The sequence below is a fragment of the Poecilia latipinna genome, unplaced genomic scaffold (genome assembly GCF_001443285.1).
Source record: "Poecilia latipinna isolate Pla-1442-1.1 unplaced genomic scaffold, P_latipinna-1.0 Scaffold285, whole genome shotgun sequence".
In the NCBI taxonomy this organism is placed as follows: domain Eukaryota; kingdom Metazoa; phylum Chordata; class Actinopteri; order Cyprinodontiformes; family Poeciliidae; genus Poecilia; species Poecilia latipinna.
Window position 1 is genome coordinate 199,549 of NW_015112901.1, and position 26,210 is coordinate 225,758.

General features: G+C 38.2%; 1 protein-coding gene and 1 long non-coding RNA gene across 2 annotated transcripts; one reads left to right on the forward strand and one right to left on the reverse strand.

Annotated features, from left to right (window-relative positions):
* Window positions 1-4,031: 4,031 nt before the first annotated feature.
* LOC106948399 (uncharacterized) lies at window positions 4,032-22,322 on the reverse strand. The gene is made up of 3 exons (XR_001425161.1): window positions 20,862-22,322; window positions 5,396-5,401; window positions 4,032-4,042 (listed from the first exon to the last, which is right to left on the reverse strand). It is a non-coding gene; the product is annotated as an uncharacterized LOC106948399 (long non-coding RNA).
* syf2 (SYF2 pre-mRNA-splicing factor) lies at window positions 18,120-25,319 on the forward strand. The gene is made up of 7 exons (XM_015034029.1): window positions 18,120-18,218; window positions 18,508-18,606; window positions 18,776-18,901; window positions 20,492-20,609; window positions 22,312-22,402; window positions 23,767-23,865; window positions 24,961-25,319. Exons 1-7 carry the CDS (start codon window positions 18,201-18,203, stop codon window positions 25,124-25,126), a joined length of 717 nt encoding a protein of 238 aa, XP_014889515.1. The 5' UTR covers window positions 18,120-18,200; the 3' UTR covers window positions 25,127-25,319.
* The last annotated feature ends 891 nt before the right edge of the window (window positions 25,320-26,210 follow it).

Here is a 26,210-nt window from a genome sequence, read left to right on the forward strand (position 1 = left end):
TCCATCTTACATTAATTTGGTTACAACTGTGTCCTGTGCTGTGATAGCCTCTAATTTTCTTGAGCACTTCAAAGTTATGGCTTCTAGCAAAACGTAGCTGCCGTCGTTTCTGCAGAGTTTTTCTTTGCAACGCTGTGAGAGACTTCAGCAATGGTTTTAGTCAGAATTGCAAACGCTACGTTAACATACACAGAGGAGAAAATTCTTAAAAGCATACATTTTTTTTGCTTAATCTTACTCAAAGAGTTTTACGTTGATCCATCAATAGCTAACTGACACAAACGGAAGTAAATTTCTTTATAACTTCAAAAGCCTGATCTGTGTGAAATTGTGTGCTTTAAGCCTTATCTTGTCTTTCAATGCAATTTTCTGCTGAATTATTCCTACAGTCAAAGCTTATATTTTCCTCTCAATCTTCGGCCTGCATTGTACTTGCAGCAATGTACTGTATCGATCCTTTTTCTGTAAAAATCTGGAGTATCTACAAATACATTCTGATCTTCAAATAAATTTTAAAACAACTTAATTTTGAAAAATTATTTAGAGTTATTTAAAAAAAAATAAACAAAGAACTTATAATCTCTAGGTATTTGTTCCTGGGGTTGCTGTGCAGTCTGGAATAGCATTTAAGTATTTTGGAGCAACAAGAAAAAAGAAACTGGGAGTTTGAAAAAATAATACTATTTCCAGATTTTATGCACTATCGCTTTATCTAAAGTCTATCCGTCCATTCATTCATTCATTCATTCATTCTTTCATTAATTCATTTCAGCATCTTTTTTTTTGTTTTTTTGTTGCAGATTTCTAACCACAGGCAACTGCAGAATGATCTGCCACAAATTCAGCATGAAGCTTTTTGCTCACACTTTTAAAATTGACTTAAAAAGCACTGAACTCTGAATTTAAGTCTGGAAAACAATAACATTTCGATATAGGTAATGTGCAGCAACCTTGTGTTCAAAATTTGTTGAACACTGAGCTGTAAATATCCTAAAGCGCTGTGAAAGGCTGATGGCTGTTGGTGGAGTGAATGCGTCGCCCGACATCTGCACAAACACACATTCAGTAACAGAACTCTTTGCTCCCCGGCCTCTGCGTCATCTCCCTACATCAATAAATACAGCAAAATAAAATTAGAAATATCTTCAACTATATGACCAGGCTCTAATATGATAGAATTAGTATCAGTGTTTAAAGGTTTGGCCATTTAGGTGAAATTCTAAGCCGGGTAGGGAGTAATTTGGACACAGGGAAAATTGATTTTGACCATCAGCACTTTCTCATTTTCAAACTGTGCCTGCGGCTAAATGGGTTAGCCTCTTAAGCACATTACACAGGTAGCCTCTGCTTTCCTCCCCAATGATTATGTGTCCGCCTTGAGCAATTGATATTTCTTGCAAATAAGAAAATTATCATATTCCATGACTGGAAAGAGAGATTAGTGCCTGCTGGGGAGTGGAGCCTCTCGATCTAGAGGGAAGACCAAGCTACATTTTTTTCCTTCCATTTTTTTAATTTTTTTATTTTGTTTGGTTTAAGGGTGGATCTGCGTATCAGATGTCCCAAGCTACATTGGAATTGGGTGGCTGTCAGGCCTCATCAATAAAAATGTCCAGTGATAGACTTTAAGTGGTAAAGGAGAGATTGAGGGGCATTGAGACAGAAGGACTGGCTTTCACTCAAACCAGAAAGAGCTGGGAACATTTACAGAACTGAAGGGTGTGTCATGATAACCCTGTAATTTCATCACCGATCTCTGCGCTGGTCCGTAAATCATAACTTTAACAAAGTTTGTGCTCCGGATTTTCTCCAAAATGTTTTTTTTTTTTTTTTTTTTTTTTTTTTTTTTTATCATTTAAGCCATCATTTAAAGTGAATATGACGTTTTGTGAAAACAAACCTCACCTTTTTTTTTTTTATCATCATCAATTGTAAGCAGAGAAGCACAGCAATAATCTGAGGATGAGAGCCTTTCACTTTGGGCTCTGAGGCTCCACAGAGGCAGCAATGAGGTGTGCGCCACAATGAGTCTGCTCTGTATACAATCACAGGGGCCATCCGGTCTTGTGGCCCAAGAGGCCGTCTCCACACTGTGTGTGCAGCCCCTGGCGGTCTAATTAGAACCACATGGGGGAACCTGATAGTGGTATTTCATGACCAGAGAAGTTAACCTGGGCAGTCTCACACTTGTGAGATAGAAGGTCAATGCTTGCCCTGACCTTCAGCATACACACTAAAATACAACTATCTGGTGGTGCTATGCTGCGGGCAAGTTTGAAACCACCCATAAATAAAGGTCTTGCTCAAAAAGAGCTAAACCTTCAGTTATGTGTCGTAATCATTTGTCGTAATCATTTGAAGACATGGGCTGCTTTTTACCTTATTACTTGTGTTTACTCAGTCTTGCATGTTGAGGAGATTGAAAAGTGAAGCAAAAAGGAGGAAATGAGGAAATTAAAAGCCTATTTCCAGCAGATTAATATTACCTGCTGTTGATTCTTTGGGATTAATTACCAGCAGGTGAACAGCAGATGCAAGTCATTTCTTAAGTAGATAAGTTGAACTTTACTCATTTTTGTAAAACTATTTTCATGGAACATCTTGATCTCATATTTGCTGATAATAATAATAGTTCATGTTTTTATGGAGGTCTTTGATGACTTTTTCTGCTTCCTTTTTATTTTCTGTCATCTTGTTGTACCTGAACATGCATGTGCCTGAAACAAAGAAAAATAAAGGACAAAAAAAGTGTCCATCGCTAAGAAACATTCCCTTAGCAGATGAACGGAACCTGAGATCATGTCTTTTGAACATACGGGGGAAGAAATCCAGTAAAAACTGTACATATGCCCTGAGACATGAATTATGTTTTAGTTTTCAGCAAATAACCCATGTTGTTAGAACTAAAATACTATCTTTGTCTATTAAAATGCGTTATCTTTGCATTGTTTAATACATTTAATGTTATTTGCACAGATTTCTACTTATAAGGTGCCCAAACATTCACTCTTAGCTTTAGGAATCTTCTTACTTAAATGTTTCAAAGGAAGGGTTAAAAAACATATTCCCCTGAAAACGGTGAGGGGCAAGACTTAAAAGGAAGGAATATCCGGGCAATGGCAACAGAAACCACTTTTAAGATTAGTAGGATGTCACACTCCCTGGAAGCAAAAGCCAAAGAAATCAGGGATGAGCAAAGACTTGCCGAGCGATCACATTTATTCCTTCTCTCTCTCTCGCTGCCTCTCGCTCTCTCTGTCCATATCTCTCTTTCTCCCATCCTGTAGCCTTTAACAGGTTTTTGTGGCTCCGGTGCCCTGCAGAGTGGCTGACCAGTAGGTCTAAGCAGCATTTACTGGAGGGCCAGTTAGAACGTGGACAACACCAAACACACTAATGGGAAAGAGACAAAGCCACAGGCCACAGACATCCAGTAAACAGCAGACCACAGTCCGCAAGATGTGTGCTCTTTCCTCCAGCTGACCATGCAGGTACACCAGGCAGAACTGCGACTTCCTAAACTCTTTTGTGTGTTTTACCACTGGCTATGTGGCTGGAGAAACCTGAGCAACGTCCAACATTTGGCTGCACCGACAAGCAAAACGCCTTCTACCTGCATCATTAGCCCGATGGCTCTGTTGCACCTCCAAGGATATTTAGCCGTTGGATCGGCTAATAGGAAAAATAAATCTCTCTCTGCCTCTCCGTCCATCTAATGTGCTCTGCAGCCATGTGCTTCCAGTTAAGCTGTCGCTCAGCGCAGAGCAGAGGTTAAGTGAAACTACCTGCTCCTCTGTGTCTGGCGATTATTTGCTTTTGTCCGCGGCGCTGCCAGATCATAAAACACTTGTGTCCACTTTTCTCCTGCCCTGCAGTCCCTGGGGTTCATTACCGTTACGCCTGAACGTGTGGCAGTACAAGCCGGCCTTTTTTTAATATCACGCTGGAGCTTTCTCTAACAGCACGCAGCGCGGGCCAGTCTTTCATCAGCAAGCTGTTATACATTTAGAGCCCTCCCCTTCGTTTTCACTACACTGATGATCTTTGTTCTTGATGTGATGCAATAAATAATGAAAAATGAGGTTTCTGCAGGCAAATAGGAAGAGATATGAAAGTGGACTGGAGCACTGGATCTGGTTTCCTGTCTGAATGGCTGTTAATTAATGAACCAGACGAGGGCTATAATTCTTTATTGGCCCGAGACTGTCAGAGTGCCAGGCAGTTCAGCGATCACAGTCGTCCACATGCAGCCTGCCTCGTGCTTTTATTGTTTCTGTACTTCTCGTTTCTCCGGCCTGAAAGAGCTTGAACTATTCATCATCAAGGAAAATCAAGATAATCCCCCTCTCCTTTCCCCGGCACACTTCCAGATTTAAAAAGATAAGTAATCTGAAGCGGTAATGAGTGAACAGAGATCAAGCCCTTTTCTGCCCCTCCTCTGAATGAAAAGCTGGCCGGCTCAAAAGGAATCTCAAAAGAAGCCACAGGTGATTTGTCTCCGTCTGTCTGTTTGACTTCATTTGCAGTATTTAGATCAAAAAGAGCTCAGATGAGCCGTGTGTGGTTGGACTCCGGCACAGTCATTAACTCGGCTACAGATCTCTCTGCCACACTGGCAAGCTACAACTGAACGCTGTAAAGTTCTGCTCTCTTTAGCAGACGCTAGTCATGCAGAATCACTGGTGCCTTCCATAGACAGTAATTAAAGTAAACGAATGACATAAGATACCAGGAAACTGAAACAGTTTGCTGAAGAACAGAAATGTCCGAGTCGATGCATTTAACTCTCAAAAAGGCGGCAGGAGCTTTAAAAATGGCACAAGATATAAAGTTACATTGACTGTATGCTGATGCATGGCTCCCTCTTTTAAATACCGTCACCATTTCATGAATGGAGTCTAAATGCACGGCATGAAATATCTGAGTACAAATGGTGGTGTTTGGTCTTTCTGCATGGTGTTTGCATGTCCCCCCCCACCCCCATGCTTGTGTAGGTTTTCTCTGGGTACTCCATCTTCCTCCCACGGTCAAATAAACATGACAGTTTTAATTTGTCCTTCTAATTTTTAAGTGTGTTTGTGTGATGCTCTGTAGTGTACCCTACCTTTCGCCTGATGATGGCTGGAGAAACACACCAGCCTCTCTGTGGCCCTGCAAGGATAAGTATTGACAGTGCATGGATGTATTATTTGCCTTCAATTTCATATTTGTAAAATAAAAATAAAAAAACACTGACATTTCTGATTCAAAATATGTTAGGGAGTATCAACTCTTTTGCACTGTGTATTTGCCGGAAATAAGCTTGCAACATTAACTACATACCCATTTTGGAGTTGAAAGTCCATCCATATTTAGAGTTTGGTTATGCTCATAAAGCATCATTACAGAATGTCACCTATCTCTTTATGCAAATTACATCCTTGTTTTTGTTTTTTTTGACTTGCTGACCCTGTTTTGTACACTCAGCTTTGCTCTTTGCGGCCATGTTTCTTATTTTATTTGTGAACTTTTTCTTCTCAGTTGTCCTCTTGTCTCCAGGCGTGGGCGTAAAAGGGACCGCATTCCCAGCGGAGACAGTTAAGTCCCTCACAAGGGGAAGCAATCAGACCCAAACCTCCAAATGATGAGTGTCATCCTCTTCCCTCCTCATCCGACCAGAGGCTGTGACTGGCGGTTGGGTTGTCCCGTCCTCACCACCACACTCTGGGCTAGGGTTCTCTTTGCTTAACCCACATGTCTGAACTTGAATTACTGCAATATTGAGACGCTAGGAGGACAACAATGGCATCTGCCCCTGCACTTAGTCACATAGGGAGTTTGTACGTAAAACTCACAACCAAACAACCTCAAACACAGAATGCAGAGTAAAAGTTTGGACAGCAGTGCAGTTTACCGACAAATTAGACACTGGTCAGTATAAATCTGGTTTATATTATAGAATGTTTTCCCAACATGTAGTGGAGAGACTGATAGTATATCAGTGGAAGAAACCATGTAGTGAATTTGTAGCTTGTGTCATTTTGTACGTAGTAAGTAATTGTCCACATTTCCATGGTGAATTTTTGAAACAGTTGTTTTGATTTTAGTGAAACATGATTGAGAATTTATTTTTTTTTTAAAACTAATCTGAATATACATGTCTTTATTTTAAATTTAAGCACTGATATTCCTGCCACCTAAAGCGCTAAAAGACCAGATTTCACTGCCAGGGCACCACCGCACAAAATATTGGGTATTTTGGGCCAAAAAATACTATTCTGACACTTGCTTAACACGTGAATTTCATCCCAAAACATTGTAGTTTCTAGAGAGGACTTTGTTTAGAACTATACTATATCACAAAAAAAGCCACTGTCCCACACTTTGCTGTTTGATCCGAGGCCTGCGTTCATTCAGTCGCCTTTTCTGAGCACGCTTTCATTCCCTCCCACCTGGCATTAGACGAAAGGCTGTGCCACTAAACACAAGGCAGAGTGGGCTGGACACAGTGGGCACCTTGCCACAGTCTCTTGTCGCCCGTTCTGTGTATTTCCTTCAGAAGTCACCAGGCCGGCCCCTGCTCGGCTCCTTTCTGCCTCGCAAAACGACTACAAAAGCTTCGGGCTAAACGGCCAGAGAGGAGACGATGAGAGAAGCAACGAAAAGAATGGCGTTTAACACGGCCGTGCTGAAAGTGATGCGGAGTAAATAAGGGTACTGCCAAAGCCTGCATCAATGAAAACTGGGTGAGGCTGTGGGTGTTGTGGCTAATTGCCAGGCTGGGAGTTTTTCAGGCCTGCCAAGTAGTGCACAAATTGTCACATGCACCAGTGGCCAAACCCAAACCACTATGACCAAGAGTGGAAGTGACATCATTCTCTATGGCTTGGCGGGCAAGGATGATGGCATTATAATAGGGATGGCGTCGCTCTGCAGGGACAAGCCAAGACTTGGTTAACCACTAGGAAACGGCACAAGGGCAAAGTGAACGATAAGAAAAATAAATGAAGGGTTTTTATTTTCTTTTACTGTTTCACACCTGTTTCGGTCATGCTTTGCCGTCTGAACTTCTCGAGCGAGCCCTCCCGAATGTCTGTTTATAAACAAGTCTCAATATTATTGTGATGTCTGAGCTGAATTCGATAGATTCCTCTGCTGTCAGTCGTGCTTCCGCTGCAATCTGATCCCAAATTGCATTCAACAGTAAATGGAGACGAGCGCGGCTCACTGTGCCTGAACCCCCCCACACGCCCTCTCTAACTTCATCACGGGAGCTCACCGGAGCTCTCGAAGGGGCCATGGGAGTCTGGAAACGAATTTGTCCATTACTCAGAGCGAGACACTAACCTGGAGTTAGAGCGTCTTCTCCATCAGAGTCCGGGGTCTGCCTAGAAGTGTTCCCTTTGAGGCTTTAATGGACTCTGCTAAACTCATTCTCTCTCCATATTACCTTTGCGATTGTCTCCTATCTGGTTTCTATCTGCTTTGTTTACACACATGGCCTCCCCCCCCCCCCCCCCCTCCATCCTTTTATTTTGTCTAATATTAATCCTTCATTTCATCTCTGTGTTTCTGTTTGCTCTTACTGGACACACAGATATGGGATTTTCCTGTCTACGTACCGGATTTGAAAAATGTAGCCTCCGGTTCTGAATTTGCTCTGAATATTTTCCTCAGCTCCTCCCACTGAGGTCAGATTGTTGCCTACATGGAGGGAAACACCTCATTATTTCACACACGGAGCCCTGCAGATTGCTGTAGATTGTCCATCTGAGGCCGTTCATTGACTGTGGAATATTTGTCGCAGTTTTCCTCTCCCCACACATGTGCATCTGGTTTTAATGACTTGCACTCACCCACAGTCCAGTTAAAAGTGGATGGACCCAAATAATGCCAAGACCACATTGGAAATTTTTAGACCTTTAAGAAAGCTTTTTTTTTTTTTCCTAACAGAAGCAATTGTTTCTGTCATTGATAGTATCTGGTTGTCATGGCTTAGATGTGCCATTTTCTCTTCCCTGCTCTGATTCTAGTTTTCATTCATCACTTTATTATTTTTTTTGTCCTGCACCAGCTTCTAATGATGCAAAACAGCTCTCAATATTTCCTGCTACACCTTAACTTACTTTCTGCTCCAACAGCAGGACTTCTTCAAATATTGCAGCAAAGTTTTATAAAGCGGTTATCAGCAGCACTTCCAATCTCTATTGTATGGAGACCTAATGGTGAGAAAAAAAAAAGAATCTGTTTTAAGTTAGAATAACAATCACAAGAAGTTTTGTGGCAGATTTTTAAAAAAATAATAATTATTTATATTTTAGATGGATTTATACAGTTTTTATTCTGTGGACAATTTTAAAAAGCAGCTGAATACATTTTTATTCCAAGAAGTGTTTAGGTAGACTTGAGCTTTTATAACAGGTACTTCTGACTTTGTGTTTTGTTTTCTGTGTTGGACATATCTGTGCATTTAGTTGTTTTTGCCCTTTTTGTGGAGACATTTATGATATCTGTCTTTGAAAATGTGCTATATATAGGAACTTTTACTTTTGTAACTTTACATCATTTGATATACTATAATTAGCTTCCATAGATAGATATGTGTTTGCCATTTGGCATTCAATAATCAACTGGATTTGACAGTATTTGGATTGAAAGTAATCAGAAAGTTACTTTTGATAGAAAAGCAAACAATTCTTTACATGTTGAAATAAGAACAACGTACAAAAATGAGAAATCTATTAGAAGATAAGTTTAAAATGTTATAGGTTTCAAAAAAATATCTTGAACTAAACATTACTCCGTCTTTTTTAAGTTCATAATGGAGATGTTTGGCCGTCCTTTAGGAAATATATTTTAAAATACCTGCATCATATTTCTTGCCCTTCAGTTTATAATAGTTTTGCTTGCTTTACAATGTGTGCTAAAGTTCTCAAATGTTTACTAGTTAGCGAGCTTATTCTGCAATATTTTTTGGTTTATTCTTCTCAAGAAATAGCATTTTCTTTCCCTGCAAATTGGTTTTCAACTATCCCCAGGGTAACTAACTCTCTATCTTCCAGTTGACTCAATTAGTTTTCTGTCTTCCAAAATTAGTGCACACATGGACAGAGAAGGGCCTTTTAAATCCCTAAATAGCTCAAAGAATAAACTGCAGTGTCCGCAAAGAAAGACCTCGTTTATCATTCAGCGGTTCACAGGACTGTTGTTGTGGACACTTATTTTAGATATTTGGCACTTATTTGGTCATCATTAGATCTGAAATTAGATCATCTGTGCCTTGAACCTGAGATGAAAGGAGTAAACAGATTGTTAGTTCTCAGAGACCCAAAGAGGGTGGGAATGGGATTCTCTTTTTTTGTATGTGTGCGAGGATGTGAGTGTGTGTGTGTTTGGGCAGCATCATGCATTTTGACACGTGTGTGTGTGTGTGTGTGTGTGTGTGTGTGTGTGTGTGTGTGTGTGTGTGTGTGTGTGCGTGTGTGTGTGTGTGTGTGTGTGTGTGTGTGTGTGTGAGAGTCCGTGTGAAGGTTTTTTTATTTTTAATCTGGCAACTGATTGTGCGTGTCATGCCGAGGACAAACAGGGAAGGCTGTTCGCCTACGCAGCTGCATGTCCACAGGCTGTTGAGTAGCCACCTCTTATCATAGCCGTATACAACAGTGTATTGTTTGGCCAGATGAGAGCCTAACTCTCTCATTAAGGTCACTGGGGAAGAGGATGGGAACTCAGAAGCGGAAACCCATGACACTTTTAGGCCCCTGCTCAAGGGAAGACACTTGTGTTGAACTCGTGTGTGGGTACGGCGGTGAATGGAGGCTTCACAGCGGAAATACGACCCTGATGCTTTCATCTGGAGTGCGAACTAAAATCTTCTGCTCATTGCGGCTGTGGGAAACAGAATTTGGTTAAATTAGGCGTGAAAATGTGGCTTTTTTTTATTCAATAATATCGCTCAGATTCTGCTGAAATATAATGAAAATGGCTCCCTCTGGTGTTAAATGAGAATAATAATCGGTTAGAGTTTGCCTCCTGGTCCCACTTGGCACTGCTTACTGGAATCAGGAAACTTTTTTTTTTTTTTTTATTACTCCAATCCTTTGAGTTTATATTGCTGCTGCACTTTAATTTTGATCAGTAATTATGATCATAAAGTTTGTGGATCAGCCTGAGTTCCTTTGGATGACAACACAGGAGACATCTGTGCGCCCGCAACGTTCGGGCCGAGGAGCTGCTCCCCCTGCGGTTGGCTGCTAGTGGAAAAACCCATAATGGCCTTTAATTGGGACTTTAATTGTGTGTGTGGTGGAGCAAAAGCATTGACTACAAAACTGGTGGTATTTGAGTGCATACATGCATCTTTTGTGTAAGTATATGTGTGGCTCACCCGATCCTCTTCCTTTCTTGGCTAGTGAATGGCTTCAGTTGGAGTCAGAGCAGCCATGTCAAGTCATAAACATCATTATCTGTACTGCCTATGAGGAATTGGCAATTGGTGAGTCAAATGCAACACATAGATGCACACACTGTTGTTTGTGCAAACATAAAGATCATTTAGTTATCAGTTGTCCCAATTTATCAACGCTTTCTGGGTATATTTAAATATGATGCTGGTGACTGCGTTCAGTTGTAAAGACAACAAGATGATGTTTGACGCCATGAAATGACTTTACTTAAATACTTTTCTCTTTGTACTATGCTATTTGTATCACTTTACAACTATTTGAATGCTTGTAAAGAGGATATAAATATAGAAATTCGCAGGTAGTGACAACAGGCATACCTATCTACACTTAAAAAAATAAGAAGAGCTTAGTCTATAAATTACCTTTTAAGTAATAAGGTAGAATAACACGTAGAGTAAGAATTGAACACATAAAGGAGTTGTAATCAGGCACTTGAAACACAACACATTAAATATCAGTCATTTGTTAATAATTTCAAATTCAAAAATACTTTGTTGATCCCAAATAATTAAATGTTGCTGCAACTCATATAAACTCAAAGATTCTCAGAGTGATGAAGCCAACATTTCTCCTCTGAGCTTCAGCATAGTCCAGCTAGTCAGTCGACCTCGGGGCTGAAATCCGTAATAAAGCCAAAGACGGTACACTTGAATGCTGCATTAGAGCATCGCCATTCAGATATTTGTGTTCCTGAATGATTAGATTCAAACTCTATTGTGTGAACAATAAATTAATCCATAGTTCCACAGAATCCGCAGGCTTTAGGTTAGCTACCTAAAGCAGCGGCATCGACTGGCTTCTTCAATTTAACATTGTTGTTCACTGCTGAGCTATGAATGCAAATATACAAGAAAGGGTTCTTTTTTTCTGCTAAGTATTTAATGGGTTTTAGAAAGTGTGCCCAATACTCATTAACTGCATCACTCCATTTTATTACACATAACCTAGTTTACTGACTCATTTGTGTTGATTTCTTTGTATATGAGAACTTCTTGTGTTGTTATCTACATCTGGTGTAAATTTCATGTCAATAGAGCCCTTAGAAATATATTTACTGGGAAAAAGTGTTGACATATTCAATACGTACTTTCCCCATGGCAAGCTGTGGGGAATGCCTCTGAAGAAAATTTGCAAGGTGACATTTGACCTCTTGAAATTGCCTTCCAAGAATACTCCTTAAATAGTTATCATCACACTGCATGTTATTTCAACGGTCCTCTGTGAAAAATGGGAATAAGAGGCATGTCACACAGCGTGGATAAACTGGGTGTTGATGCGCACGTGTCAAACACAAGGCAAAGCAGAGATGAAAGGAGGAGAGTGTACATGAAGCTGTCTGCCTGTCATGATTTTTGCTGGCACCGCTCTGGACATTTGTAAGCGACGGAAAACAAGACGCCACGTTGTTTTCCGATCACGTTGGGTCGTCCTGGCCTCTGTTCTGTGCGCCACACACACTCACCTACACACACATGCGCCCACGCTGCCAAAAGAGAGGCAGGAGCTTGTGGTTTCAGTGCAGTGACGGCGGCGTGTAGTCGGGGTGGCGGCGCTTCAGGAGCAGCTCCTCGTTCTGGAGAAGCCTGTTTGTGTTGGCCCTGAATTAATAACTTTTCATTTAGTGCGGAAATGACAGGAATAGTAATTAAGGAAATGGAATGATTTTATTGGCCATGATGTTTATATTAAGTTCCAGATGTGCAGCAGCTGCCTGCAGAGCACGAGGCCCTGCCCCCATGTGTGCTATCTACAATGGAGGAACTCTTATTAAAAGAGTAAGATAACGACTCCAGCCAAACTCACGACTGTGTACATTAAAGAAACGTGTGGTATTTCATTCACAGTATGTAGGAAGCTAAACTACAATCATGTCTGGGTTGATTAATGAAAGGCCGTCACAAAGCACCGTGAGGTCTGCTTCAAATTTATAAATCTGCCCCCAAAGTGCAATTTATTTGCAGATATAATGTTACTCCATTTCAGGGCTGATTTGCTTGAATGGAAAAGTTAATATTAAAGAGTGACTGTTCAGCATTTTTGGGTGGCCCTGACATATGTGAGATCCTTGTTGCACCGTAGCTCACTGTGCTTTAAATGGAAATGACAACAGCACCGAGATCCCTGCTTTTCCCTGTCAAACTTTCAGTTTGGATTTCAAATTAAAAGCAAATCTGTGTATTTTGAGACCAAAGATGTTTTTATAAGCTGATGACAAGGAATTGACAAATGTATTCTGAACACTACCTGGACATTTAATGCAATACTGTTGAATGGGGGGGAAAAAAATTCCTGGACATAATTTGTGTTCTTAATGATCACTTATACATACATGCAACATTGTGAATCAGTGTTCCCAAAACTTAACTTAGACAACTAAATAACTCCAGTAGTCACTATGCTAATCAGCTATGTTTCACTACTTCTGTTTTGAAATTTTTATGGCAAAACATATTCATACTATATAATATATCTACCTAGATATAGACCTCCCACATGGTTTGGAAAGAAAGTGCCCTGACTCCAAGCTTCTGTGTTTGACTGTGTCTTTTCTAGACAGAGCCATTGACAGGGCTGTTTCTGCCATTACTTCTTCTTTGTTTTTCTTTCCCATAGATTAGTGCTTCAGTGTTTAGATGTGTCTCTTTTCTGAAAGGAGCCATTGATTGAAATATTACTGCTGGTAATTTTGTATACCCTTTGTTTTCTTGTTTTATTTTGGTTTTTGGTTTTTCAGGCATATCATATAAAGAAGCTGGTTGCCTACATGTGTCAGGGCATATTTGCTCGCCATAAAAAATATCTTAGGATGGTATCCTACTTGTGTGATGAACTTAATTAAATCAGAGTTTAATTAAGTTAAACTCTGATTAACTTAACTCGGATCAAAGTCTGTCTACTTTGATCCCCTGGCATCAAAGTAGACAGACTGCGTAATGAAATATGAAATTGGATTGGTATGACCCTTACAAATGTACACAAGTCTTTGCCTATATTCTGCTGATGTTGAAAAAACACAATTTCGCAGTGGTTGTGTTTCCATAAAATAAAAAATTAAATTAAAATCACAAGTGAATAAGCTTGTTCACGCTATAAGTCGTTAAAAATTATGCCCACGAAGGATGTAAAAAGTTACATGAGATATTCATATTTCATTCATGGCGCTAGTGCTCATCATTAGCCTTCAAAGGAGGCATCTGCATCTTATTCAGGCGTTTGAGAAACAGGGTTCTTATACTTGGGAGCAGCTACGTATGTGGTGCTTTGGGGAAACTGTGGTCTGTGATTTTAAAGAATGGATTGACACACAACTTTTTATGAATTGTGCAATAGTCTGAGAGCTCCGATGGAGTCAGCTGCATTGTTTGGAAAAAACAAACCACCATCCTACTACTACTTCAGGTTGTCTTCCTCATGGTTTTTGCCAGTAGTAACATGTGGCTGTTGATCACATGACTCATGTGACGCAATAAAAGTGTTCCCATTGCAGTTTTGCCAAATGCATTTATTTTGATATGGCCAAAAAATCACCCTATACCAGTGCAAAAACTTTTATTGAAAAACATTAGTATTTTTTTTTTAATTGTCATGTTTCTATTAAGCAAATTTGTTTTTGTGATTTCAATTTGTGCAATTTTACGATTAATGGAAACGCAGCTAGGGTGACGTGGGATCAGTTTGTAACACCTAAAAGAAATTTATAGGACTAGATATGAATTGGGCATATAAAATACTATGAGATGAAATTTGTTTTGATGTGTCACCAAATAAATAAATTAAACTCAATAGATTCAAAATATATATTTTACTCATGGCTTAACATTTTGAAACCATTGAAGAATACAAATACGTAAATAGAAACGTCTTTATCAAGAGATTATGAGGCGATGCACATTCTCTGCAGTCAGTTGAACTAAACGTATGTTTATCTGTTCTGTGACATAGAATTTGATACATTCAATATCAGTGAAAACACAAATGATATATTTCTTAGTGTTGTGGTGGGATTTCTGCCATTTCTGTTGTATTTCACAATATTCAACAAAGTTCTTTTGAAACAAAAGAAAAGATAAAATATTTTTTGATGTTCTCTAAAAAACCCATCATAGTGCACATAGTGAGATCCTGTGATGGCCAAAGGTTGATAGGTGATAGCACACTTGATGTGTATGTTGTGTGTGTTCTTAACTAAAACCAACTGTTTTCCAACTCTTATTTTGAATGGCTCTCTACAGCAACATGTTTTTTGGATTAATTTATTTCTGCCCTGGATCTACGGAGAGCTCAACATGCTGGAGAAACTTCCAGGGAAATGGGTAAAAAAAATCACAATAAAGGCAGGGTAACATGTGAGAATACTTGAGACCATCAGATCGTGTATAGATGAATCCAACAAAACAATAAAGGAAGAATAACTCAGCGAATTGTGAACTCTCACGCTTGTTCTGTATTTATGTCAGGAGATTTAAAAGTCATAAGCCCCACTCTCACTGTTGTTTTGGAAGTGAGTTTAAATACAGAGGAAATGCTGAATTTCCCCATCCTCTTTCTTATGGCGGTCACTTTTCTCCTTCTTACTCGAGAGTCATTCATTATGGAGATGTTTTCCTTTTTGCATGGCAATAGTATAGCCGTGCCCATTACTGCACCCAGTGATGTTTTGCTCTGTTGTGATGTGCTCCCATCTGGTTTCCAGCGAAAATGCATCACTCCATTAACATTGCCTGTGATCTAGAGGATGCTTTAATCTAAGACTATAAACTCCACTTAATTACATCCTCTAAAGGAGCTCTATTAGTATAATGCAATCAAACAGGGAGCACATCCATTTTGGCAAGTCAAACATGCTCAGATGGCTCTTGAAAGTGTTTACTTTTTGTCTTCTGATCAGCTCATAAAATTATGTTTAGAGGTCCCATGTTCAAAAACCTGGTCTGATACTCGTAACCTCATGGGTAAAAATAAAACTCACTGGTAATATATGGCAGATTCTGTTTTTTGCAATCAAAAAACAAGCGTGATAATTGAGCTATGGAGAGTCTAAACAGTCTCTCTGTGTGGCGCACAGATGACTTTATGCTTGACCTTTCATGCGTCTCACTTCATCACCTCAAGCCATATTCTTAATTGCTGTCTGTGTGTTGTTCCAGTTTCCAACATTCTGGAAAGATTTCTATCAATCTAAACTTCAAGATAAAAAGCAAAACTGGATAGTTTAAAATTATATACAAAGACATTTCTGTAAAATGTGACGTTTCTTTTTTTAATGTTGTGCTATTTACTAAAATTAGTTGAAATGCAAATAGTTGTTTGTTTTCAGTATACAACATCTTTGCCAGTATTTTGTATGCGTAATAACGTGGCTCTGATGATAGAAACCTTATGAAAGAGAAGAATGAAAAAATCCATTGTTGAAGGAAAGCTGTCGCATTTTCAGTTTGCCTGAAGTCACGTAGAAGACACATGCAAACATGTGGAAGATGGTGCTCCATTCAGACAAGAACAACATTAAATTTAAAAAATAATAATTTAATATAGTAGAAAACTAACACTTCAAATCACTCTGATTAAACTGTGTTAACAAAGAAATATGGTTTCTACAGGGTCAGGGAAGCGAGATAGTTGATGGGAAGATGGATTAAACTAAATATAGGGTAAGAAACCACAAAAGAGTTGACACAAGATTCAACTTCAAGAAGGATAACAATCCTAAACATACAGCCAGAGTTACAAAGGAATGGTTAAAATCAAAATAAAATTTCATTTCATTTCATTTAAAAAAAAAAACATATTCTACATATCGATGCACATAGCTCCATTATTAAAGCACAGTGATGACTACCACGTTATGAAGAAATTAAATGTACTAGGAACTGTGCATCAGTTGTAGGATTTAATTTGTCAAAAAAAAAAAACATAAACGCCATTCCACAAGTATAGAGATCATTTATCAGAGCTCCCAGTATATCAATGTGTTAGAATGGACCAATCAAAGGACTAGATGTACGGAATGGATTGAATGATGAATTCAAAAAAGTACAAATATAAACCAACTTAAAAAACTGTTTAAAAATGATCTTATTGGGAAATATGTTATATGTCGTATAAGATGAGTGTTTCAAAGACAATAAATGCTATTGATGATATAAAAAGTATTTAAATAAATTGTACACCTAAAGATGAAAATGTGAGATTTAAATGTCATGTAAGGTGGAAATAATTAATGTTTATCTGGTGTTTGGACATTTAATTGTTTCTAAGTGATGAGTATGAAAGGGTCAGGAAATCATAAGATCGTGTATCTTCTAACTGCTCCTTTTTTCGAAAAGGCAATATAAAATTGCATGCCAATTGGGTATGATAATTTGTTTTAATTATATAATAATTTGTCTGTTTTAAATAAATAAATAAAGTTCAGACCAAAGGTCTGTATTGAGGTTTTATTTTTGTATGTTTAGAAAAACATTTTAATAATTGTGTAACGGAAAGTCCCTATGTTGATAGAGGACATCCTCAATTTATTTTTTCTTTATATTCCATGTGCATACTGAATGTGAGTCTGTTCTTCAGCTGCTCATATTTAATCACGCAGATTAAAGCCACCTGCACAATGTGTGTTGTAGATGTCTTATTTTGATTTATGAGACCTATTTGATTATATTTAGCATATTCTCATCAGGACCAATATTACATTTAAACATTGTTCAGTGACTGAACTCATTGTTTCACCCAAAATAGCAACTTTTTTTCCTGTAACTCAGAGCTTCAGGTGTTAAGTTAGACAAATTGTCCACAAATGTTCAACTTATCGGGGGTTCTAAATCCTAAACTCTAAAGCAGAAATGAAAAATGGGATCATATTGCACAATTTAGTCAAATACAAATGATTGTTTTGGCCGTCTGAAAACTGATATATTACTTATTTTCTAGCAAGTGTAGAGGTGTAATAATTGCAGGGTAACCTGTGATTCAAAGCTAATAGGCACACACTGCTAGAGAAGATTCATTGTAGCATATTGACCTTTGCTTCAATCAAAAACAACAGGAAACTGAAGTGCAGACCAATGAACCAGAAAGAAGTCCTGGTGGCTACTTCTATCTTATGTTTCCATCAAAAGTAAGAACTTTAATGTGGAAATGACACCTTTCCTAATTGTTGTAAAAAGAGACAACAGGCTAACTACAATTGTCAATATAGACAGAAAACTTCTTTTGAATAACAAACTAATTATCAAGCCTGAATTGCTTGATAAGTAGGATCAATAGGAATGTATGTATGACTGGACTGAATTGTTTTTTGAGTTTTTCTTTTTTCTTTTCTAGTGTCTTGATATGACATGAATTGATGCTATAAAAATAAACTGAATTAAACTGAACAGAAATGAACAGTACTGTGAATGTGGAGTGTGAGTTAATGCAGCAATAACAAAAACAATTTAATTAGTGCAAACATTGCAGTGTTTTAATATTAGATTTAGAGTTACTTATGTGACACCTTCAGCTTCTATGTAGTTTTTCCTATTTAGTCTATTTTTGTCCCTGTTAGACCTAAGCTTGTTATAAACCAATGGTTTCAAAATATGCCTTCTTAATTATTCTATAATATATATAAAAAATATTTCTTAAAAGAATAAAACTGTGAATATAACAGTGAACTGTGTTATTGCTACTTCTCTTCAAAGGTTCCCTAGTGCTAATTTCGTAACGTCCGGTACCACTGACGAATTTCCGATTTTTTTTCTTCACGGAAGAACAACAATGGCGTCTTGTAGTAAGGTAGTCGTATTATAGTGTTATTTACATGGGGAAATATTTGTATAGCTAAAAGACAACCGGTATATATTGTTAGTTGACTGTATATATAAGAGGTGAATCGGCTTAGATGAATTATTGTTGTTTAAAATGTCGTGTTGTTGTGCTAAGCTAACTGTAGTTAGCCTGCACGCCAACTTTTAATCTGTCAGCTGTGTTCGGCTAGTCAGACCGTAATTTAAAAAACTGATCACAATAAACGAATGATTTGCGTCGCCTTTTGTATAAATCCTGATGTTTTTCTTTTTTTAAGGACCCAGTTGCCGCTACTGAAGAAGAACCGACAGAAACTGCGGCTTCCCATAAGAGAGAAGAAAGACTACGTAAATTCAGAGAGTTGCATTTTAAACGGGTGAGTTGTTGCCAGATTCATTTCGCAGAGCTAAATGAATCTGGCATTCGTTTAGCCAGATTCATCTGTATTTTCGGTAAATGACAAATGGCTTATGGAAATACCCGTTTAAGCGTCTCTGTGTGAACCTCAACAAAATATCTTCCTATAAATCTTATTTCCATCGCAGAATGAGGCTCGTAAACTGAATCATCAGGAGGTAGTGGAGGAGGACAAGAGATTGAAACTTCCTTCAAACTGGGAAGCTAAAAAATCCAGGTTGGAGTGGGAGCTTGCCGAAAATGAAAAGAAAAAGGTATTTTCCACTATGTCTGTAATACAGTACTGCGTTAAAAACATTGGCCCACTCCTGAGTTCCTTATTGTTAGTTTGCGAAGCTTTTCTTATTAGGATTTATTTATTTATTTATGTATGTATGTCTTTATACTCTGTCATAATAATTCTTTCCACACTTATTGCAGGAATTCAATCATAGTGATTACAGGTGTTTTTGTAGTTTTTTGATTGTACCTTTAATAAAGCAGATGGTTACCAGTTAGAATTTCACAATAACGATTCTTTAAAGTCGCTAAATTTTAACTTCTTGATTTTGATGCATTTTTTTAAATTCTTGCTTCACTAAGAAACAGAAGTTTCCAAAATGCGTATTCAAGAAATCACTCTTATTCCGCTGATTCATCTCTTGACGTTGTTATGCATAGGCTGGAATCAAATTCTCATGGTTTGAATTCCTTGAGCAAAAATGCCATGGTATCATGATATTCACACAAATTTTTAAACTAAAGTGCATAACATGAAACAGCTACTTTTTACCAGTAATAATCAATTACTGCAGCAACAGTAGGAATATCTGCTGGTTTTCTGTTTTATTGGAAATAATTAATACGGTCATAATGTTAATCGTCGTAACATTTGTATAGCAGTTCGTACAGAATGGTAGAGAACCTAAAAATAAAGGCAATAAATAACTTGAATTGTAGTAAACATACTTATTCAATTTCTTTGTTCTATGGACTTTCTCTTTCTTTGGCATCTTGTTTAAAGGCCTTAGAATTTGTAATAAACTCTTTCTTTTTATTTTCAAAACTTTAGTATACAATACATTGAATATTGCTATCAAAAAGGACTGATTGAATCCAATGTTTGGTAGCTGTAATATTTCAGGAACCATGCATTCATACTCTGCTTGACAATAATATATTTGCCCAGCCGGATGATAATTACCCTGCCATTGTTGTCGTCTCCTTATTTACATCTTAGTAAACCATGGCTGAAACATCAAGGCACAAATGTCGTGTTGTTGTGCTAAGCTACCTGAGGTTAGCTTGCATGCTAACTACAGGTTAGCATAACTTTTAATCTGTCAAATGTGTTTCGCTGCTCCAACAGATGATGACCCCATCGTCTATCATCACAATGGGAAAAGGGAAGAAAATGTGGCCTAATGGCAGTTGATATTTTAACCACAACATTGCAGAAAAATATAGATGTTTAATGTTTTCTTAACAATTTGCAGGCCTGGTGCCTAACTTGGTTTGGTTTAAAAAGGCCACAAGATAGCAAGAAAACATTACAACATTGCAATTAACCAATGTTTTTTGATCACTGCTCACTTCCCCTTACATTATCATAATATCCCTGATCTTTAAGAGCTCAGGGACAGATCTGTACCAGAGATCTATACCAGATGTGGAAATGAAGGACAATGAAACTCCAAGTCGATTAATTATATTATTAACAAGCATCATAGAGTTTTAGTGGGGATATTTTTCAATGACACCTATCAGTGCAATCTTTTGTGACTGAGACATTGCACACGTTGATATTGCAGAGAAGATTGAGGTTTAATAAATTGTGCAGCTCTGACTGAACATTTACCTTCAAGGAATGTGCGGCTCATGGTGAGGACTATCACAGAGTGAAGCTGCTGGAAATCACTGCTGATGAGGCAGAGCGATGGGAGAGGAAGAAGAAGAAGAAGAATCCGGACACAGGATTCGCAGGTTTGACGGCTTCACTTAGACGTTGAAAGAAAACATCTCAGTTCTATTTGGTTTCACCTGCATTACAGATCACATGTCAGCCATTGGAAGATGAAGTAAGATACCCTTTTCACTACTTAAACAAATTTCTTTTGGTGTTAATAAAAAGTTTGTGCATTCACTGGTCACAGTACAACAGGATCCAAGTTGCATAGTATTCACTGGGATCATACTACCGACAACAAACCCCGTCAGATTGTATTAGATAGACACAACTTATGGTATCCAGTTTCATGTTTCCCCTCTGCTTTATTCAGAGGTAAATCATTATGACAATGAATATGTTTTAAAACGCAAGTTTTATCAAGATAAATTTGCTTTAACAGATTGAAAATATCAAATATTAGGAATAGACAGAATCGGTTGAACGGGGACCAGCAGTCAGAATAAACCTCCAGTTGGTGAACGTGCCACACTTTCACCTTACAGCGCCTCTTTGTGGACCCTGTTACAAAGTTAAGAAGCATTTATTTACAATACCATTAACCTGTTTAAAAATGAAGAAGAAATGGCACAAAAGCTGTTTAAAATAATATAGTCTCATGGAAAATGGCAAATTTCTAAGGCAGCTGCTCTCTAACAGATATGGCGTTACATTACTCCTGCAGAAAAATAATAATTGATGATGGCTCTGGGTAGAAAGGCTAGTAAATAATGTTAAATGCTGTTTTTCTATCCTCTTTTGTTATAGTTAATAATGTAAAATCTGTCCCACATTGGGTTGTCAAATTGTACACAATGTAGCAATATTAAATGAGAAAGAATACATAGGTTGTTTTTTTTGTTTTTTTCTTTTCGGGAGGTGGGGGGGTGGAGTGTTTGCGCACATGTTCCATCCCGTCTTAATAAGATTAGGTCCCATAACTTGAAGGAACCACAAGGATTCTATCTTTTAAATAGGCAGCTCACCACCCACATATTCAATTTAATGATCAATTCACAGGATTCACTTTAGTTTGAACTATGGGCGACAGTCTTATCTATCTGATCTGATCTCTGTTTAGGATCTTTCACAGCTAATGTTATTACCAAACATTGTGTCACACACTAAAATCGCTGTCAGTTCCAGATTACATTCACTCTGGAATCCTCCTGTGAGCGTTTTAACTATATCTGGAATTAACATTCTAGAGAATGCCGCTTAGATCAAACAGTTTTATTTTGGGCATGGGCAACCCTGTTCTCACGCTTTCGAACCCTCTTCGTCTAGTGATTAGTAATGCAATGTAGTGTGCCGATTCCAAAAGCAGAGCGCTGGGGTTCTGTTCTTCCACTGTGCTTCCGTGTGTGTGAGTGAGTGAGTGAGAAACATGCTGACTCTTTGTATGGCCAGTTTTCCATGATGGCAGATTGTGAAGCAACGATATAAGCGCATATATCGATATAAGCGCGTCTCCAAATTTAATCTGTAGAGAAAAGAACTTGCTGCTGAATGTGGCTGTCCTCCAATGTCTCAATCTCCCTCCACCAGAGGGGATTCAGGAGAGAGGATGGGAGGAGGGAATATGTCTCTTTGACCCTGCTTAACCAGCTGCAGCTTGCGTTACTGTGCCTCGTGCCTGCTTGCTGTTTGTTCCACTAATTATAACTTTTTTTTTTTTTTTTTTTTTTTTTATCTTGCCATCTCCCACAAATACACACGCACACACACAATGGACTACAGGTTATGCAGAGGCCCAATTCCGACAGTACCAGAGACTCACCAAGCAAATCAGGCCAGATTTGCAAAGCTATGAGAAGCAAAGGGAGGAAAGGTACGTGTGGAAGAATACAGTGCTGTACAAAATAGAGTTTTGTATGTGATTTAACATTTTTCGAGATGCCAAGTTCAGTTTTACTCCAATGACTGATTACAGCCGGACCAGTTAAATTAAGAAATTTGTTAAATAGAACATGTGTGGCAACAGCAAAGGCTAAAAGACCTCCAAATGAAGTATATTCTTCTTTGATGTTAAATTATGTACACTGCAAAAACACAAAATCTCACCAAGTATCTTTGGTCTACTTTCTATTACAGTTATCTTAGTACACTTGAAATAAGGCAAAACTAATGCATGTGTAACTTTTCACCAAGATATAGGAGCTTGTTTTAAGTAAATCATTGCTTAATGTTTTTTTTTCTTTTAAGTGTCAGTGGAACCAGCAGATTAGCTCTATGCCTCTTGCGCAGAACTAAGGATATTACTGACTCCTTCATATAAATATTAATGAATTATTTACTTAAAATAAGTCCCAATATCTCGCTGAAAGGTTACTTGGAAGGTAGTTTTGTCATATTTCAAGTGTACAAAGATATTTGCGCTGAAAACCAGACCAACTACTTTGTAAAATTGTGTTTTGGCAGTGTTCATGATTCAACAATAAAAAGAGATTCATCCGAAATGGCATCCTTGCGTGAGTTCTAATGTGAAACCTATCTGATCAAAAACAATAAACAGGCTTGTCTCACATTTGGCAAAAAAATGTCACAAGGATCCCTAAGATTTATACAGATATTTGAAAGGTGTATCCCAAAAGACCTGGCATAAAACTAACGACTTTCAAGAAAAAAAACAACAAATTTAGTGTATAATGTTATCATTTGAAGCAGCCTTTTGTTAACTCACATTATCACATCAGTTATGTCTATAATTAAAAATTTGTGTGACAAAAAGCTAAATAAGGATCATTAGGGTTGATGGAAGGCATAACTGAAATCTCAAATAAAAAAGATAAATTGTAGCTATTGGCCCGGTGCAACCAACTCAGAAGTCACCCATCATGTGTTCATAAAGAATTAAGTCGATGTTTAGCCATGCACTCCTCAATTTCCCCAGGGATTTTATTTTGACATGGTTACACAATTCAGAAAAAAAATGTTTTTAAAGTGTAGATGCACAGGACATGCATGCTAATGTCAAGAGGATTTTGGTGCCTGGAGGCTTATTGCCCTTTTACTGCTACCACATGCACCCTAGCAAAGGAGTCCACTGTCACGTATGCCCAGAAGCAGCATCATCTTCCTTGTTTGGATGCTTAAAATCACAATGGTGGAATAGAAAAGTCAGTTTGAGTGTGTTAAAATGCTGGTTATCTCTGGTTATGCATTTCTAATTCTTTTGCTGATGCTGCTTCACAGCGGTGAGGATTTCTACCCCACGTCCAATAGCCTGAGCTACGGCAGCCATGTTCCCACAAAGGACGGCATTGACCGCATGGTGGAGGATGTTGAGAAACAGTAAGTCATAGTTGTAAATTCTTAGAAGTTCCCTATTATGTCTTGACCTTTAGTTAATTTGAGCTTCCAATCCAGTGCCATTCTGACATGGCAGCTTTCTCAGGTCAAGTGATCCATGCTTCTTTCTTTGTTAGAAAGGAGCATAAGAATGGCATAGGAAGCTAAAAGTATGAAGACACACTAAATCCTTGTTAATACCCTGTTACCCAGCCTTAAACCCCCTTTTGAAAAGCAAATGTAGGAAATCTACCTTAACTTTGGTACTTAACATTGGCTCAGGCTATTGAAACAATTCCTGTTTTTCATTTATCTCAGAATGAGAGCGAGTTGAGTCACACTGGCACACCACATAGTGTGGTGATACAGTGTCAGCGATGTAAGTCAACTTCTGTGATAGACCAGAGCCCGTCTAATTTGAAACAAAATCAACTCCAGGGTATAAATCCTGGTCCAAAGCAACAATTAATCTTAAAATTTATGAGAAAATATAGTAAGAGCTTATTCAACTGGGACAGGCCTGTCAGTGTAAATAGCAGATGTTTTTTACACCTAGCATTACCATTACATCTTGCAAGGAATGATGTATTTCCTTATTTTGCTCTGTGAAGCATTTTGTAATGTGCATTTCAATACATACTTTAGTTTTGGTTTGTGTATATATATATAAAGTTATTTTAAAAAGTGTCTGCACTCTGGTGTGCCTCAAGTCTTAATGTTTGGGCTCCTTAACATTTCATCGCCAGTGTTTCCCCAAATTGTTCTGTATTTGACAGTCCTAGACTTGTGTTGGAGATGCAACTGTAGAACATTAGACAAGGACTTAGCTGCCAGGGATGACGCACAATAATGCTTTGAAGACATGGCGAATCAAGAGTAGGAGCTCACAAATTGACAGTATTTTCCTCGGAGCATCTACTTGTGTGTGTGTTAGGTTTTCCATCCCCACTCACCCTACCAAATTTAAGCGCATGCCCCCAAAAATATTGCTTGCAGACAATTATTGTTATTGGATATGCCACGGATAGGGGCCACACTGGTTCATGCAGTCCTTCATGGATTGTTTTTTTTTTTTTTGTTTTTTTTGGCAATTGTCAGGATTGAGAAGCGTGCCAAATACAGCCGGCGCAGGGCGTACAACGACGATGCAGACATCGACTACATCAACGAAAGGAACGCCAAGTTCAACAAGAAGGCAGAGCGCTTCTATGGCAAATACACAGCAGAGATCAAACAGAACTTGGAGAGAGGAACAGCCGTCTAGTCTGTCCCGTCACCTCTGTGATTTTTTTTTTTTTTTTTGCTTATGCTTTTAAGCAATCTGAGTCCTTTGATTGGTGGATTTGATCTGACATGCATCTCTTATACTATTTTGTCTCCTGTTACTTTGTACAGTATTAAACCTTAGAAAAGATGTACCCCCCCTTTTTAATAAACCATGTCTAATTACACAGTAATCCTGCTTGCTTATTGGCTTTTGTGTTTGCCGTGTGTGGTCTTTTGATTGAAATATTTTAAGCTTAAGAATAAATATTAACTACCATCATACCTTCATCTCAGTACTAACTTGCCTAGGGCTGTGATGTGACCAAGAAAGCCTTGTGACTGTGGCTGAGAAGAGCAAACGGGTTCCCATGCAAGCCTATTCCTGATCTGCAAATGAAGTGGCATTGCACCCTCTGCAGGACCTTTTTGGGAGGTTAAATGCACCCATTTAGTATTTTTCTGAAATGTTTTAAATTCTTTATATTCCATAAAGATGCATGATTTTAGTTTCTACTCCAAAGTTGGTATACCTGGGGATACTGTTAGAGAAACATTTGCTGTGGCACATTTCAGAATGTCACTTCCATTATTGATACAAGTTGGGGAAAAAAAAAAAAGACAAGGTAGATTTCTATCAAAGCAATTGTCTGAGCTCAAGTTAGAACAGGGGGATGAAGTCTGGCTGTAAGAAATTCCCATGTACAATTAATTTTATTACAGTGATAATTCTCTTGATTTATTACACAGCTTTGCAGTTCAGCAATAATTTACTAGCATTTGTGCCAAGATGCTGTCAAGACTACCACAGCCGCAACACCAAGCACACCTGCTCCTGAGTTTGATTATACACATTTGAAAAGATGTAACAGATGTCCTGATCAATACAAATCAGCAAATGTATCTATTTTGTAGGAACAAGGTAGAGATGCATCATTCTGAATTGATTGGGCAACCATTAACCAGTTTGAACTAAATTACACATCCCTTCTGATTAGGATCTAAATCTGTCAAGAGGCAGAATAATTGCTCATGATTTTAAAGAAAACAGTGCCATCATGTGGGATTTATAGGAACTGCTACTG